Source organism: Salarias fasciatus, chromosome 5 (assembly GCF_902148845.1).
Source record: "Salarias fasciatus chromosome 5, fSalaFa1.1, whole genome shotgun sequence".
Classification (NCBI taxonomy): Eukaryota; Metazoa; Chordata; class Actinopteri; order Blenniiformes; family Blenniidae; genus Salarias; species Salarias fasciatus.
Window position 1 is genome coordinate 22,996,476 of NC_043749.1, and position 19,575 is coordinate 23,016,050.

Consider the following 19,575-nt stretch of genomic DNA (forward strand, 5'->3'; position numbering starts at 1 on the left):
AAGGGGCGAGATGCATGAACACACACACACACACAAACACACACACTGACCCCAGTCATGTACTTCCACTCGGTTTCTGTTCTTCACTTGTTTTCTAAACCATACTTGGGAATTCAATATCTGTGATGAAGATGGTCATTAACGTAGGAGCGACAATAGACGGTCTCAGGGAAAACATTCTAAAGAGCCAAGGTGGTATTTCATGACCTTCTGGGGTTTCAAAACTCCCCAGATGACTACTTTTCCATGTACCAATAGTCATTTTTCAGCATCTGGTAAAATGAATCGATGCCACAGGTGGGCGATTTTAATCGATCAATTAGACCTGAAATGACAAGATCTCTGCTCTGATCGTGAGTGACGGCCTCTTTCACACACTCAACACACACACACACACGGAGATGCAGGTTATTCGCCAAATGAACCACCAAATATTGACTTGTTTTTCTTTCAGTGTTCACTGAGCAGTGGAAAAGGTAAAATACACACACACACCTAAATGCAGCTTAATCAACTTACTAAAAAAAGTAAAAGTGCATCAACAAACACTATGGCAGCAAAAAAAAAAAAAAAACTTGTTTTCTAAAATAACTCTGGATGCATAATTTACACACTGAAAGCAGTGCTGGCATCTGCTAAAATATAAATACTACACTTTGCACACAGGAGAGAAAATTCACTCCAGTTCTACATTCTGCAGTTTTTTTGGGTGATAAACGTCTCAGTCTCAACAACACTGAAAACAATAAAAGAGTGAAGTATGTGATTTTTCTGGAGGAGAGACAAAAGAATCTCTGTACAATAATCTTTAACAGAGCAGCTTTCCAGAGACTCGCTTCTCAAAGAGGGAAAGAAAGAGAGAAAGAACACATGAAAAGTGTTGCATGTCTCCGTGTCTTTATTCCTCCAAGGAGCATTCTGCATCAACTGGCATGAGACATGGATGTCCCCAGGCTCAGTGTGTGTGTGTGTGTGTGTGTGTGTGTGTGTGTGTGTGTGTGTGTGTGTGTGTGTGTGTGTGTGTGTATTAGTTACAGTGAGGAGGTCTCAGGTCACGCAGCTCTGACTGACTCTCAGATTGGCTGCTGACTTCTCACACCACAGAGATCTGAAGGAACCGACACGCCAGCAGGCCAAGAAACCTCTGAACCTACACACTACTGTGTGAGAGAGAGAGAGAGAGAGAGAGAGAGAGAGTGTGTGTGTGTGTGTGTGTGTGTGTGTGTGTGTGTGTGTGTGTAAAACTGACATGCAGCTCCAATTTCAATGTAGAAATCCATTTCTTACATTACATTATATAAATTTTAATGATTAAACTAAATATAAAAATGGCACCACTGTTGTTCAGCGAGAGTGAAAATAGCAGAAAAATTCAAGAAGAGTTTTTTTTAGGCTGCGCAGTGCTGTAGTGGTAAAGCACTCACACCTCACAGCAATAAAATCCATAGTTTGAGTCCAGAATGGACTTTGGTTCCAGTGACGTTCTTCAACATACTGAATCGTTTTTATGGTTTAATGTTATTTAGGTGATTATTTCTGTATTAGAGTGGAAACCAGAGTATCTGGAATAATCCCAAGCATGAACAGGGAGAACATGAAGACTCTTCTCACTGGCGAACCGCCATCTGTCGAATTTGGTTGTGTTAACCTGTTGTGTCATGTGGTGCTGCTGGGTTTTTAAAATTACAAAGATCCTCTAGCAGATTAACCTTTGAGCCAATTGGGAAGAAACATCACAAGAATCACGTTTCAGTGTTAGCATGATGTTCTTCATCTGATGACAGTCAGTTATTGCTCCAGTCCATTTTTATCTCCGGGTCCTGGAGATTTGTTTCAACTCTTTTACATGAAGAAGGAAACGCAGAAAAACAAACCGTCTCCTGTCGTCTTCTCGCCTCAACAATGACAGAACAACGCCGCTGCTCATTGGCATTCTCTTAAAATAGACGTCTATTTTTAGGACCGTGTGTGTCTTTTCGTGAAACTTTTTTGCATTCACGTCTCACTGCGCGTTTCAAGCTGCGCATCCTCTCAACACGAACCACTTGGATTAATCGATACACGTTAACTGAGGGGTGGCGCTTCTACAGCTGAGCTTCATTTGTGCCGAGAGCAACAATGTTAATCCCGGGAGTCCACTTTCACTTTGATTTCAGAGTCTGAACGTTGAAGCTTCTCATGAAGAAACATCTAATTATCACTAACAGAAGAGTGAGCCGCTGCCGCTGACAACCATCTCACAGGGCTAAATATAACTGTGTGAAGTCTAACGTGATGCTAAGCTGTTTCTGAGCTAATCGGGTTAACTATCTGCTGGTGGGGGATCGAAGCGTAAAGGTAGTTTTCTTCCGTGTGAGAAGCGATTCATCTCCATTGCTGCCCAGGACTGTTTGGCCACGAGTTCACGACAATTCAGGCATCGATGTGAGAAACCGGCTTTGGGTGAGAAACGGGAAACCGCGGTGTGACGCGCAGGTTTCATGCAGGTTTCCCTTCTGTCACAGAGACACAATCAGTGTTTCGCACTACGATCTGCACGGATGCTGCAAGGAGACGCACAAAAAAATGACTATTTGTTGGACTGAGGGGTATTTAATGGAGGGTCCAGTCTTTATCTACTTCACTCACTTGATAGAATCTGACTATGTATTGACAGTTTGGTGGCAAATATTAAAATGGACATTCATAATATACATAAATAAATCAATGTTGGGAGTTCCAGCCATCCTCAGTACCTTTGTATTCAACTCAGGTCAGAACCATACAAACACAGGGAAAACATGCAAACTCCAAACTAAACTATTCAAACTAAAATTAAGCAAACTGACATGAGGTTACACGAAACAGAACAATAGTCCAGCATTATATTAAAAATGAACATACATTCCTCACAGGAAACGGACCAGGGCTGCCACTCCAAACATGAAAAACCCACTGGAAGTTCAGAACCCGTAAAACTCAGCGAGGTTTTGAAGGTAAGAGAAGAAAGACGTCCTGTCTGACTTCCATACATCAACAGAACCACGTCCTCAGTTTCTGCAGCTCATGTCTGAACAGTGTTTTAACTAAGTTTTCCAATGATCTGCTGAGAAAACAACAAACAACTTGAAGTCAGCAGTGTGTTGCATAAATTAAATCTAATGAAAAGCACAAAAACAATTAATGTGTTGCTTTTTCATTAAAGCTACATTTGTAATTCAACAGTTGCGCCGTGCCCTGCTTGCAAACCGGAGCTGCACTGATGATTCAAGCCTGCTGGCATCTTTACTTTTTGAAGTGTATCTTTGTGATCCAATATATCATTTATTTTGTCAAAAACAAAAGGCAGAGTTGCCAGAATGCATTTTCATGCAAGTGTGAATTAGTTAAGCTGCAAATTCAAATTAACGTTTGCCCATTCTCGTTTTATATGTAATTCATCCAAACGTACCAATTCACACAAAAAAATCTGACAACTAAACCGTTCAATTCAAGTGAAAACTTGAGGAAAACATCAAAGCACTGTCTTAAGGTGTTCGAGAGACACCACATACACAAAATCAGGACATGCTCGAGGCCACAGTGGACCTGATTTTTACGCTTTAGCCACCAAAACCTTATCAGTGTTTCATCAGATCAACTTTGAAAGAATTTAAGAAAGCATGAAGAGAGGAGATTTAACATCCTCATAATATATTCTTCATAGTACTGCCGTTGCTCATACTCCTCCGACCACTTGCAGCTCTCGACCCGTGGAGTTTGCATGTTCTCCTGCTCCTCTTGTTCCTCCTACAGTCCAGAAGCATGCTTTTAAGTGTAAATTGAGACTCAGAGTAGCCTGGATCAACCCTGTCTTCATACGTCTTCAGACCTGCTGGACAAAGTCATACTTGAGTGTAGTTTGTCTGTCTTCACTGAGACGGGGTCTGGGTGGGAAACCACGGGTCCAAATCACCAGTACTTATCCATTTATACGGTGGGGGAAAAGCCCAGTCTCAGAACTCTAAGTCTGAACGCCTCTGCTGCTTTAATTTTAAAAATCTGTCTCCCAAGAGGCTGGAGGCTTTCTGGAAGTGACCGACTGAATCACTGTTTTCATAAACTCTGGAGATTATGCTAATGCAGACAACAATATTACAAACAAACAGCAGATCTCACCTGAACTGACACTTGTTCAGCGCTACACACTCAGACACATTTTGTGTTTGTAATAAATCTTACATTTAGGGTTTTTTTTTTTTGCCCTCTCCCCACCGTTGTGAAAATATAATTACACTTTCTTCATTAAAGTAAGTAATTTCTTGCGTGGAGGACACAACTACAGCTGTCCTCTGATTACTAAATGGAACAGAGCAATGATCTATGGAGCCATTAGGGGAACGGGCTGGAACTAATTTCAATCCAGGAATGGACTGATGGCTGCAAACACATACGTACACACACACACACATACACACACACACACGCTCGCGCACACACACACACACACAGAGGGATCAAAGAATGAGAGCAGGAGAGAGAAATAACAAACAGCAGCATGTCGGCCATTTTCTGGTCTCACACTGAGCTCTCAGTGAAATCCAAACTGATCATCTCTCATCACAAAGCGAGGAGTGCGTCCATCTTTTAGCCAGATACGTTCGATTGTCTGTCTGGATGAAGCCTCCACATGCGGTGGCACTCACACGGTCGCCTCGTGATCCCCGAGTGTCTGGTCAATATAATTACCGATTCATTTCCGTCGATACACCTTGAATTACTGCAGTCGGCAGCGGCGCCCGCCTGCAGAGCTGCAGACAAACACAAAACTTAAACAATAATAAGGCTACGTGGCAAGTCTCAGCCTGATAGTCATTAGTGAGGCGAAAAACATCCGATCAGCCCACAGTCTGAGAAACAGAACGCATGCTGCCGCGTCCCGGTTTAGTGATAAAATGTGTTGCTCATGCTGGGCAGCGGAAGATTAACGGGAGCCTGGGACCGGGTCAGGAGGAGTTTAATGTGCAGCAGAGGAGCTCGGAGCTCAGAGGGTGGAGAAAACCAAGGCTCATTGTGTAGCTGTTCTCCTCCTCTCCTTGAATAGTGTGCTTTGAGACATCGGGAGATGATTTTGTGCAACTTGTTGTGCATCCCGATTCCATTTCATACCGAGGATAATAATGACTGGGCGTGATGAAATATGTATCTTATAGGCATATTAGCAGTACTATCAGTACAAAAAAAATAATAGTTTCTGGAATATTATTGTTTTATTAATATAAGAACAAAACGTTCAGTTCCAATTAAATATCATCATAACGCTTTGTGATTTCTTCCTGCTCTCATTTCAATGAAACATGAGAAAAATTCCGGTTACAAGAAGTTAGTGCGTTTCTTTAAAAGTTAGAAGAGAAGTAGCACAGAGCACAGATGTCGTCGGAAAAATGGTCAACGGTTACCATGGAAACCAGCAGATCCAAAACGCTCCGCCACCTTTCTCTACTGTTACCATGAGACATCACCAGCTCCAGCGCACAGCTAGTTCTGCAGCAAATCACTAAATAAATTCGTCGCTAACATCTTGAATGACGAGCAGGCGTTGGGACTTGGTTTGGAAGAAGGATCTTCGGCTGGCTGCTCTGGGCAACAATCGCAGGATGAACACATTTTTTCAAATGACGCACAATCTGGTCGCACTGCTTCCACGGTGTGGCAGCGGACTGGACGACACAGTCGGAAGCCAACTCACGTGCTGAATGTGAAGATCTGAGGCATTTCTACAGGTAAAAGGCTTCCACTCTTTATTTGTTCTGTTAAAAACTCTACGCTACGAGACTCCACAGCCTTTCCTGGACTTAAAAAGAAAAAAACCTCCTGAGCTGCAACATGTATATGGAGGAGAATATTCTAAGTGTCAGATGAGCAACAGTAATTCCCTTCCTGTGGTGCATGTCAGTGTGGACTGCTGAGCCGGCTGGAGCTTACCTTCGATGGGCGACGTTTTCAGGCGGCGGCAGATGCCTTGCACGTCTCCGTAAGTGTCTCGTATCTTGTTGACAGCCTCGGCGCTCCGCAGCTCCATCAGGCTCCTCAGTTCCGCCGTGGTCACCCCAAAGTCCCCGTCATGGTTGCCCTCTGCAACCGAATTCCCCGGAGGGTGGTCGGCCGTATTATTCGCCATGTCGGTCTCCCTCTTCACAGCAGTGTCGTGTCCTCCAAGTGTCTTTGCCGGGGGGAGGGTGAAGTAAACGTCGGCTGTGTTGTCGGCCCGCGGGAATTTTGGGTAATCTTGAAGCTCTCACGGAAAGGTGAGGCAGGTGGAGGAGGAGATGATCGCTGAGGTTAACTCCGGACCTTGACGTGCATGCTCCTCTCGGCTAACATAGAAACAGGGAAGTAAACATGTTCCGCCGGCGCCACGCTGCAGAAGAAACAAACAAAACGGCATTTTCAGAAAGCTGAGCCAGACGATAAAAAACCAGCAGCAGACAGTTCAGCTCAGGACTCCCTTCGACTTTCTCCAATTAATAGCAAAGAGACTAATTTGGCCAATTAGGGGAGAGTTTCTCAGTTCAAAATGGTGAAGGAGTCCCCAGAAACTCCCGGATCATTAGAAACTGGTTATCAGTTCACAGGGCTCCTCTGAGACGTATGATCGGTTTTAAATATCTGCTCCACCCGAAAATGTCTGCTCTGGAAGAATTATAACTCGGAAAAAAAAAAAAAAAAGAATAGTTCAGTCTTATCCACTATTTATGGGTAACAACAGCAAAGTGGTTATTCTGCAACACTCAGAACAGATCGAACACCAGACAGGATTAAAAAGCGGTGGTAATAATAAGAAATCAGTCAGTAGAAATGTTAAACATTATAGAAATATTAGGTTAGTCCAGGAAGTTCCAAAAGAACGAATGTAATGACCATATTTCTAAATTGTCACTTCTCCTGCAGTGAGCTCAACCGCCAGTGATATCAGATCAGTCTGTGTTCGACTGCAGCACCCTGATAATGTTTGACAACAAATTTACTTATAGCAATTACAAATCAGAGGAGAAATAGATCCGGGGCCAGACCAGTGGTGCTGCAAACTGGATTCCCAGATAAAGCAGTGGAGGTCAGGAATGACTGCACTGCAGCGCTGAGAGCCAATCAACATCAACTGGAGGACAACAGGCCAATGAGACGGAAGAGATCTGCGAGGCCAGCGGGTGTTGAGTGTGAAAAAGAGTGTGTGGGGCCAAATTGTGGCATTCCAGCCCATCGCCGCACATTATGTAAGTGCACATCAGAGGCCGGCCTCCATTTTTCACCATTTAGTGCACAGTCATGGGGAGAGACACACACAAATACACACAAATACACACAAATACACACAAATACACACACACACACACACACACACACACACACACACACACACACACACACACACACACACACACACCACACACACACACACACACACACACACACACACACACACACACACACACACACACACACACACACACACACACACACACACACACACACACACACACACACACACACACACACACACACACACACACACACACACACACACACACACAGGGGTCAGGCACATCCTCTGGGTGGTGGATGCTGGTGGAGGTGAACCTTGGCCAAATGAGCGGTTCACACAATCAGGGCTGGCAGAGGAGCTCTGTTCAGATGTTGAATATATCATTGTGAAATTAGCAGTTGCATCTGGCTTGTCATTTAGCACCTGGTTCACAGATGGAGCTGCAGAACTGATGATAGACTAATCTGAACCCGGAGACACGCAGAACAAGCAATGTGATGCAGCACATAAAACGGCGGCGTCCGCAGCAGCTGGAGACACCAGAGCCCGAGCAAAAGGAGTTTTTTTCAGCCACAGGGGACACTGTTAATGTTCACACATCTCAGCTTCTGCCTGAGAAAGGAGATACGCTGATATTCCTGCAGAAAAACATTGAAACTCCAAGCAAGGACCACAAGCTGCACTGTCATTTAAAAAGAATTACTCTATTTGTAATTTACTTTAAGATTCAGCTTCACTCTTTGCAAGGAAATATTTGAAGGAAAAAAAAACTGATTTGTTGTTTGTTATAAAAAAAAACAAAAAAAAAAGCTAAAAATTAAGCAGGGTTACCTTGTTTATGACAAAAGATCATAATAGTAAAATATATTTCAACACACACAGCCACAACTGGAGAAAATTTAGCAATGAATGAATCTAATGTGCACACTCAGAGAGTACACAAAGCCCTCTCATATATCAATAACACAGATTGAATCGGAGGTATTTTTAGTATGAGGTGACAATGCTAACCACTGTGCTGCCAGTCTGACAATATCATCAACCGCTCACACAGCGCTGATTTACACAACGCAGAGGGTTTTACTGTACAGGCCATCTCTGCAACACATGATCAATTTTCCTAGTTTATCTGGTTTAGCATAAAGAAATGAAGTACACAACCTCAAACGAGGGGGCTGGAGTCAACCCAGCTGCCTGCAGGAGAATGGTAGCACACACAAAAACACACACCCTGGACCACCACAAAGAGGCAAGTTAGTTTAGAGTTATCCATTAACACAAAGAGAATGTCGTTCTATTGTGAGAGGAAGTAACTCTTAAAAACCCCATACTTGGACTAAATATGTGAACTAAACACTCAATCCATATCTTTGCAGTGTCAGGCCAAAGTTTCTTTATTGAAAGTCAAATTTCTAGACATTCGGAAGCCCCACTTCTCAACCTCAAGGAATCAATGGTTCCAATCAACTGGAGGAAATTCACTGAAATTCAACAACACATTTTCAAAGGCTGACCCAGATGTCATCCACATTGAGGTCAAGAAACAAAACCTCACGTATGACTGCAAGTCTCCAATATTCATAATTTCCAAATGCGTTCTTACAGTATCAAAACAGCTCGGTGGTTATTGCCCGTTACCACGGCAACGGAGCAAATAGAGAAGTGCTAATAGTTAATTCAGCCCGACTTTTCCATGCATGATGCAAATTTGAAGAATCTGAAACAAATATAGGCTGCATGGCCAGATTGTTTCCACAGTTTCCAGGGAGATGTTCGCTACGCCGCCGCCGCCCCCCCCCCCTCCCCCCCTCCGATTCTGTATTCATGTTTCAAATTTTCTCGAGATGACCTCTGCAACATTACATAACGCGAAGGAGAAAACCCGGGACTCTCCCAGATAACGCAACAGCCCTGCAAGTTTATGTCATGCTTGAATTATTGAGCGGCTTCAGAGGAGCACAAAGACGACAGCTGCCCTCGCCCCCGTTTTCAGTAATTATCTGCCCCGCTCATCAGCCAGAAGTCGAGCGATTATCACAACACGGAGGAGCGGAGCGAAATCAGCCGCCCGTTAGCGGTATCAAACAAATAGATGGTGATGTCATTGTGATGGAGAGCATTAATTATCGATAATGAGATTACTCGATTGCACAGACAAGGAGAGAGGAATTTGTAATGATTTCATTAGAGCGATCCAAACAGGTACATAACTCCATAATAATTATTAACCTAAAAAAATGCAAGCCGTTCGCTGTTGCTGTTTGTTTTAGGAATTGATTTGTGAGAATGATTTGCAAAGGTTACCAAAGATGCACTGACGGACTTATAAAGCATACTGTTCCTGCTTTGGCAGTGTTATACATATTTTAAAACACCACTTGAAAGAACTTATAGTTTATTGCCTTTGACCTTCGGAGCAGCGACAGGCAGGACTGAACTGCGACTGGAAAAAACTACGACCGCCCCCCACTGAGGCAGGCAAAGTTCAGTATGTCAGATTCGAAAGGAGGACAGTCGTGCCAGGACTTTTGATCAAAATTTAACCCTGATGTTATTTTGAGCCACGCAGCACATCCCACATCATGACCCATGGGAGGAGTAGAGGATGAGCTGGCAAGTGTTTAACAGATAAAAATTATACAACAAACAGATTTTTGTGGGTTTCATTCTTTCACAGACACAACGCTCATTCACACGAATGATTTTACTCTAATGTCAACTTACGTTCATTGCAAATCTGAAAACCAAGTACTTTTCTCGAGAGACTACACTCTCCGTCAGTGACATGGGTTGGAGTGGAATCCACACTGACGTCCCCACGCGAGTAGAAATCCAAGGCTGCCGCACAGCGTTGACTTACATTCATGTTAGGAAGGTTTTCTCCATCAGTTCCATGACTGCCAATCCTAAAACCCTGCTCTCCAGCGAGGACGCCAGTTTTTGTCCTCGTGTTGATTTGGTGTGCAGTCAGGCTGATGTTCCCACCAAGATAGAAGAAAAGTGTAACACCAAAACACTAACTCACACACACACACACACACACACACTAACACGCGCACTGTATGCTCAGTGCACCGCCCCACCCAATGCCGTCCAAAGGTGAGCATTCCAGTCTTCAGACCTTGATGACACACCTGAACGGACCTACTTTTCCTCCTCGTCATGTGACTGCGGTGAGTAAACGGCTGCCACGCTTTCACCATCAGTGACACACACAAGCAGCTAAAGCACGCACACACACACACCCCATCAGCATTGACGTGCTGTTATCTTGCACTTAGCTTAACACATTTCACTAGGTACCTATTTAGAGAATAAAGGGTGTGTGTGTGTGTGTGTGTGTGTGTGTGTGTGTGTGTGTGTGTGAGTGAATATAGAGGATTGAACATCGAAGGGCAGGCCTGCACTGAAACACCATCGCGGACCGCCTCGGTCTCGGTGGTCAGCTCAGCTGTGATTGACATGACATTACATCCTCCTTAAAAGCACATTAAAGGGCAGAGCGCCAAAGAACCGATCGTCACCTGAGCACTGGGGCGTAAATAGTTTATTCATAGTCATGAATGATTCCTGATCCTCGTGTGCAACAAAGAGAGAGAAAAAGAAAACTATTTGAGAAAACACAAGTGACGAGCTCTGACTGCCGATGGGCTCCGTCTGAAGAAGGGCCTTTCTCCACTTCTCTGCTTTTTCACTTTTCATTCAAATGTTTTCCTTTTTGCTTCTGGATTAACAGTTAGACCAATCAGAACAATTATGAAGGACCAGTTGATGACGACATAACTGAGCTGCAAATCCCAGCCAGATAACGTGCAACCATTAAAAAGTAAGCATCCAGGAGAACATGGACCTGACAGCTGAAGACTTCGCTCTTCATCATGAAAAGATTCCTTTGTGCTCCACTCAGCAACAAAAGAACAGTAAGGCTGGTGTCAAATTACAAGTATGCAATGCTCAGTACAGCTGAGAGATATTCTTATTGGAAGCTGGCCAAGAATAAAGCTGGCTTTCATTAAGACAGGAGGTTTAAAAGGTTTATTTTTTGACAGAGGCTGAATTGAGGAGCTGCATGAATAATATTTTACTGGCAATCATAAAAAAAGCTAAACTACTTACTTTCAAAAATGCAAATTAACAGAAGACTGAAGGACAGAACTGGAGGCTTTTATTTATCAGTTCTGTGTAGTTATGCAATTGATCAGTTAAGTGGATTTAAGCTGAGCCATTTTTTCCCCTCAAAGATCACATAACATATGAGAGACAGACGGACAGAAGCTGCACAGGAACTGGTGTCAGGAGGTTAGCTCTCTCTCTCCCGCTCTCTCTCTCTCTCAATACAGAGCTGGATCGTCAGTGTGGCACTGAAACAAGAGTTTTAGTGTGTGAGAGGCAGCGTCTGTTCTTTGTCGGTCTAATCTGTGGGTCACTGACTCCAGATCAAATTAGGCTGCAGTCGCCATTTTACCAGCCACTCTATAAAGCATGCATGAGATACGATAAGCAGGAGCTTGCTTGATGAACAATACTAAAAACACAAAAGGAGCACACACTGATTAATGCCTGCACAATGATTTATGACAGATGAGGGAACCACAATCTGTTTATGCACAAATTGGGGACTTGATCTCCTTTATTCACCTAAACTCAAATCCTCATAATGTGCATCACTGTAGTTTTAGGGAATACATGATTTAACCTTCAACTACAGATTAGGGCTCGGCCAAGGTTATGCTTAAAGTAAGAGCTAAGATTACGCAAGTAGTAGTTAGGGTTGAGTTCATCGTCTGTTAGAAGTTAATTCAATGTTCACGGAAGGCATCTTTATTTGCATAGCACCTTCGAGAAAATAAAACGCAACTCAAGGTACTTCCCATGTGATTGACAAAAGATTACAAGGACATCAGGGAAAAATGCACACTTGGTCGGCCCAGTAAGTAATAAAGCAGACCAATACATGCCTGGAGCATGCACTAATGAAGAGCGGTACAATGATACACAACATAAAAAAGGAAAATTAAAACGACAAAAAGATAGAGTGCTTGTGTGTGTTCTGGTTCTGTTGGCGCCCATCCAACATGAATACACAAAATTTGCTCCCCAAAAGGGAAATCCTGAATTTTTTTTTACATGCACACACATTGTAAAACTCAAAATTGCAAAAAGGAAGGGTTAGGTTAATGTTAGGCAAGTAGGAATTACATCTGCGTTTGAGGAAAGTCTGCAGAAAATAAATGTGAGTCAACATAAAGTCCCATGCATCAGACTCCAGCAGCTTCCCGTCTCACACCGTGCTGCCATCACGTATGGACGCCAACGTCCCCGTGTTCGATGAACTGATGCAGTGGGAGGACTGCAATGTTTGATAACTGTAAATATGTATTCTCAGAAATGTGTGTGAGCTCTGCGGAGCAGATGGCACTATCAGTCTATCTATTGTTCTGGTGTTTTATTGAGGACAAAAACCTTTTGGGGAAAAAAAAAAAAACACCTGAGAACATAAACACCAGCATGTCTTTCCACATAAACAGTTTTCTAAAATGAACCGCCTCAGCACTGAGTGCGAGTGTGTTTTGGCAGAGCGACCAGTGCGCTACAATTGGATAAACTAAACAGAACCATGGAGCAGAGTGAGTCAGACATGCTAACACTGCATCCATCATGTTTTCCTCTTAAGATTTTGATTCTTTACATGTTTCTGAAAACACTTCAGGTACATACCGAGTCTCAGTCGCATGAAGATTACTGTTGAAGCAGTCAAGATTTCTCTTCAAATAGATTCTACTTGCTGGAAACAACAAACTCGGAGCAGAATAAACACCTGAAGTACAGCAAATGATGAATGAGGCCTTCGAGGATACCACTGCTGCATCAAGCACAAAGAGCTTGATAATGACAATAAATGGGCTGCATGCTCATAATACTTATTTCAATTGGTTTTGAAGCCCCTGATGGTCTTCTACAGAATATCTGATCCACGTGCTCACACTGTACGAGCCGTTATGTTCCCCGAGGTCCTCATGGTGCTGCTAGTCATCCCAAAATACAGAATGAAGACCTCTGAAGGCCATCTTTCAGTCTGTGTGTTGGTGGGAAGCTGAGGGCATCGAAAGAAGACACTTCTCTACTCATTTCATGAATTTTTCTTCATTTTCAAATTGATTATTTTGTATTTTCTCCATTTTATTAAGTAACAATGATATTAAATAGATTATTCAGCCTGTTGGTAAACAGTTAAATGGATTGCTTCCATTTTTGCCTCGTCTTGTATCATGTTCTCACTTTCAATGCATTAACTGTGCAAAACAAAGAAAATGATTTGTGTGTGTGTATGACAAGATCTTCAAAGTCAATTATATATTCACCTCAACAGCTGGACTTCAAGTCCGTGCAGTGAAGGCTCGGTCATGACAGAAGAAGTTGTAACCGTTGGTGTGTAAAACTGGGCGTGTGTCACAAAACCTGAGAAATAGTCAAGTGGCTCCAGGGTCAAGCGGAGATGGAGCTGGAAAACACCTTTCAAACTCTGTCTTATTGCCTCAACTTATAAAGAGGGAGAGAGGGCACTCCGGTGCACGCGCTGATTTAAAGTACCCACTCATGGTGTCAGAAACAAGGGAAACAGAGTGAGTCAGAGAGCTCTCTCTGAGAGAGATAAATGAGAAAGGAAATCACAATAATGTCCTCGGTGAGCTGTTGATGTTTGAATGAAGTATCAATGTTGCGGTTTGCTCGACAGCCTCAGCAGTTTCCAGGGTTATCCGTCCTGTATGACAGTAGCACAGGCTGTAAATATGTGTTCAACAGCTCATAAAATTGGAAACCTAAGAATCGTAACATTGGCAATCATTAGCAACAATAGGAAGCGGGAAACAACAGTGAGATAATAACAAACAGCAGGAATTATATACATATAAATTTTCTTTCAGTGTTTCCAATGTAATAACTGATAATTCAACCACATTTAAAATAGATTTAGAACAGTGGCACACCTGCAGCCCACAGGCCATGTTAAAAATAGTGCCAAAAATATGTCTACACCTGTTACTGTGCTCACTGATGCAAAAATCAGGAGGGATGTTTAACATGAAACGAAATCCAATTCCTTCCTCTCGTCTTTTTCACGACAGTGTCTGTTTGAGTCTGGGTGCAGCTCGAAGGCCTTCCTACACAGAGTTTACATGTTCTCTCTATGCATATGGTCCGTTTTCCTGCCACGGTCCAGAAACATGTATTTGAGATTAATTGTTTGCTCTGAGGTTTGATTGAGAGTCCGTCCCTCTGATGAACTGGCGGCTCTCCACAGCGTAATCTGCCGGGATCGGCTCCAGTATCGTGCAACCCAATTAACATATAAGATGAATCTGGCAAATTCATTCAGAAAGACTTTTATATAAACAAAAACACTTGCAGAAACATCAGTTTGAAAAGAGCTGATGAAGCCTAGAATGCAGAAAAAGGTTGGTCTCTTTAGGAAACGGGCTTAATTATACAAATTTAGACACCACAGATAGTGACACTTGTGTCGTTGGTACAGAGAATTCAACACCAAGTGTCAGTCACAGCTGGACAGAGCACAAATAAATCTGTAATAGAGTGACTGGAGCTGTCAGGCAATTGAAGACTAAAGCACTCATGGCAGATCGATGGACATCATGCATGTCAGTGTTTTGAAACACCATGTGGATAAAACCTCAGATTAAAGAGCGAATGAAGCCTGCGAACGCGCCACATCTGACATCTGTGAGCATCACACACAAAGTCACCAAGCTGCAGGCGGAGGGTGAGAAGAAGATCAAAGCCCGGGCGTGTGTGAAGGTCTTCACGCAGCGACAGGGGAGGTCAGACTTCACGAACCAAAGCAGAGGTCATTTCAGCTGAATATTATCATCACTGACTGAATGCTGGACGGCTGCTGCACATTCTGACAGGGTTTGGTAATTAGTGGTAACTGAAGCCACCAGTAAAAGTCAAAAGCGACAGTTACAAAAACTCTCATTCACTTCCAGTCACAGCTAAACGCATTGTTGGAGACACCAATTTGCCTCAAATTCGTACAGGGCACAAGCACCTGGAGAAATAAAAAAACCACAAGGAGAACACACATACTCCACCGAGGAAAGCCGTCCAAACCAACTGGGAATCCAGTTGGGGACGTTCTCGTAAGTGGCAAATGTGCGAACCACAGCTGAAAAAGCTGAGGCCAGAAGAGGGGGGATAGAATTGCACAATAATCATAAGGAATATTTAAAAGCAATAAATTAATTTTGAAGTGTAAAATATGTGAATACTAGTGGAAAAATAGCAAGTCATCCCAAATAATTACAAAATTTAGCACAACCTCTGATGCAAAGAATCCAATTAAATGATAAGGGAGCAATCATTCATCAAGAAACCAGGAAGTACAACTTCCAACTACTTTCACAGATGTGATTTATTGAAAATGAATCTCAAAAGTTATTAAAACAACAGAAAAGATTACTGTTGTTTTCAGCCTACACCACTTTAGTCATAACCATTAGCTCTTATCTTGTAACTCTTGGCAACAATGCCGTTCCGTGAGCAGTTTTCAGCTTGTTAACTTAAGAACTGAAGGGGAAAAAAAGAAAAAGGATCGCCACATGTTCACAAGTCTGTTTTGACTAATTCAAAAATTTGCTCCGTTTCCAAAAATATAAGTAAACTAATCATTGGAAGAAGGTGATCGATATTCATTCGATAGGATTGGGCTTATGCGTTTAATTTTGACGAGCGCACATGGTTCTTCTTGGAGCTGACAGTAAGAGTACAGTTTAGCAATAGTCGGGCCACAATTTGTCCGAAGTAATTTACTCATGGTCTGTGGCCAAAAGCAGGAGGAGGAGAAGGAAATGGCTCGAGTCGGGCTGTAAACAAAATGTGCAAGAGACAGAGAAGTTAACGGCAGCAGCCACGGATTTGATTTAAAGAGCTTATCAAACATGTTACTCTCACTGTGCTTTCACTTACTACAGCTAATTAGTGCGCTGCCTTCTTCTTCCACAATGAAAAACACTGCGGCTGATTAGATCTTTATGATTTCATACACGGCCGGGTATGAGCTCAAGCAGAACTCAACATACAGTTCAGCTTCGCTGGGTTCACACTGACAGGCATTTCTATTTAATCTGGGAAAAAAACGAATTCTCTTCAAGAAGATGGCAAATATTTTGACTGTGGTCTTAAATACAAGATCTGAGAAAGTCACTGTTCAAGTGTATGTCTGTCACACAACTGCTTGTATACAGACACACACACGCTAACACACACAGAGCCTAATGGTCCATGAAAACAGTTTGAGACCACTCTCCCTATTTCTCATCAGCCGGTCCGTCCATTCTTGCTCAGCTGCTGCTATCCTCCATTCTCTCCTCCTCCGTCTCTGCCTCTGCAGACACACCTGCTCTGCATACTAAAGGAGCAGCCTGCACCGCCCTCCTACACACACACACACACACACACACACACACACACACACACACGCACACTCACACACACACAGCCACACCCTTCACACAAGGAAAGGAACTTTTTTTGTGTGCTGCACCTAATAGCACGAGCACACACACACCACGTCCTGTTGAATACTGTCAGTGTGCCTTCACACACAGGCATTTCGACATGGAGGGCACGTCGAACAGCCAGCACTAAGCTGATGTGTGTTTGGTCTAGACTGTGTGTGTGTGTGTGTGTGTGTGTCTCAATGAGAGAGAGTGTCGCAGCTTTTCCAGAAGAGTAACACGAGAGAGAGAGAGAGAGAGAGAGAGAGAGAGAGAGAGCGAGAGAGCAAGAGAGCAAGAGAGCAAGAGAGAGATGGGGGCAGGAATGCAGGAGACCACACCCATATCTGCAGTCATGTGACCACAGTGGAAAAAGGAAATCCCCACACTGCAGCGAGAGAGGCCGAAACAGAGGTGCAGACGGAATCATTCACACATGTGTACACACACACACACACACACACACACACACACACACACACACACACACACACACACACACACACCACATACACACACACTTACGAGGACATATAACCAAACCACGAGCCAACCTTAACCTCGAACCAAAAACCCTGTTAAAATGCTATGCACTCTAATGGGGACTCCCCACTGCAAACTTTCCAGGTTCATTTTCTATTTCTCTTCATTTAAACCTCCACCACGTCATCGTTAAAACTGTACACGGGCAGACTGTGCAAGCTCAAGAACATTTGAGTTTAGACTCTTAACGTTACTCAAATATGAGTTTTGATTACAACTTCCTGTCTCAGTTCAGGGAGTTTCCAACAACACAAATAGCTGACGTTTCAGAGAAAGACAGTGAACAGTATGCAATAAGTAGAAAGAAGCTCAGTGTTTACCTGGCTATACACATCTGGGGCAATCATAGCAAAGACACTAAAAAAAAAAAAAAAAAAAAAAAATCAAAGACTTAAAAAAAATCGCACCCTGCTGAATTTACAGCGGGAAGCCAAGAGAAAGAAGCTCACAGAGCAAAGCCTCGAGCCCTGCAGGATTTTTATTTAATCTAAGAAAAAGCCAATGCGATCCAAGACATGAGGGCAGATGTAATATGTGACTTGTTCAATCTAGTCGGAGCCCTGCAGGTTGAATCAAGTGGAAACCCAAGAGAATGCGCATTGTAGTAATCAAATGTGCCTGTTTTAAAATCTGATTCCACACTTAATTCAAACCAAAAAAAAAGAAGTGAAAAGAACCAAAAAACACCTCTAACTCCTAAAATTCTAAGAATTATACACATTATAAAAACAGCAAGCTGAAAAATGCGCACATTACGCCACATAAAACTCTGTAAATACACCTATTGTTTATATTTAAGACTGAAAAAATGTAAATAACGTAGGTTTTCATCTTACGATATTGTTTGGGTGCGCTGCTGACAGTTCCAATTTCGTGAAACATCCACTGCGGACCGAAATGATGCCAGGAAGAAAATGTGGATCAATATATGTGTGAAGGAGTTCTTATTTGTATTTTATCACTTCGAGATGTGACAACAACTCTGTATATTTATAGATCCAGGGGGCAAATTATCTCCACCAGACCTCTGCAGATTGATGTCCGATACTAAAGGCCAGTTGTGGTTTCATTTCTCCGTGAATCTGTCAAGGTGTCGACGTAAAGAAAAGCGGTCTAGACGTCTCTGTGCCCCTGCTCCTCTGTGGAAACCTCGAGCTGCAGAGATACGGCGTTTCCTGTAGGCTTTAGGCTGCAGCTGACCGTGTCTGGCACGCCTCCATCTTTATCATATATCTCAATCAACTCAACTGAAAGCTCTCAGTATGGAGGTCCAGTTGCTCCTCTGAACAAAACCAAGGCCCACCACCACCCTGCCAAGAAAACGGGTTTGATCAAAACAATGAGCGTCGCCAAACGAGCCAGACGTGGTGCGGAAAAGATGAACCAGTAAAACAAGAATGCAATCTAATAAAATGAGACGCGTGAGTGGCAGAAATGTTAAGGCAAGCTGAAAGCAGAGTGACCGTCATGCCCATGTGAACACACACAAACTTTATGGTTAAATACAGAACCGCTCATTCCTGAGATTCCTGACTGACGAGCTGGACGAGTTGACAGTTTGGACAGTCTAACAGAGGCCCCTCAGTCTATTGTATAGTGGTGCGTTTGTGTGTGTGTGAGAGAGACATTAGTCAAGTGCTAATCTTTGTGAGAATAAAGAACAAGTCCTTATGAAAAAAGAAAATTGGCATAGGTTATTCTCAGGACAGGCATACTGTACAGTAGATTCTGAGCTCAGAATAGGTCTGTGTGGAGTAAGTGCATCCCAGTGCTGAAATGGTTTAGTAGGGGACAAAACAGTGTGTTCTCAATCTTTAGTCAGTCCTTCTGTTGCACCAGGTGGCCACTAACAGTTTTATATCTTCAGGCACTAAGATACTGCTTCAAAACAGGTTACAATCTGGACTGTTCTGATATTAAAAACCTGTTAATACATTCCTTTCTGGGAGAAAAAAAAAAAATCAGACTGAAGACTCCACGGTTTCGATTTTCATTTGCTAATGTAATTCAAACAGCAAGGACAGAAGGACCGAGGGCAGAAATGAAAATATGTAAAGCTGCTGCAGAACAACGTATTTATTCCAGCTCTTTATCTTGCTACGGCTCATGAAAGCTGGGATGGATGGATGGAAGGATGAATGGATGGATGGATGGATGGACATTCATACACTGGGTTTCTTTTAAGGATTGTGAAGTCAGAGAAACAAGCTCCCATCAGCTTTCCAAGGGAGCCTG

At 43.0% G+C, this 19,575-nt stretch overlaps 1 protein-coding gene across 6 annotated transcripts in view; it reads right to left on the reverse strand.

The window, feature by feature from the left end:
- LOC115387998 (plasma membrane calcium-transporting ATPase 1-like) overlaps positions 1–19,575 on the reverse strand; it is a 99,213-nt gene that overhangs the window by 53,620 nt on the left and 26,018 nt on the right. For 5 of the 6 annotated variants that reach the window (XM_030090915.1, XM_030090913.1, XM_030090910.1 and 2 more), the window contains exon 2: positions 5,944–6,379. In XM_030090915.1, the coding sequence (XP_029946775.1) occupies positions 5,944–6,139 (196 nt within the window). In that variant the 5' untranslated portion in view covers positions 6,140–6,379. Of the gene's footprint in view, positions 1–5,943; positions 6,380–19,575 lie in introns of those variants that run through there. The other variant, XM_030090912.1, reaches the window with a different exon arrangement.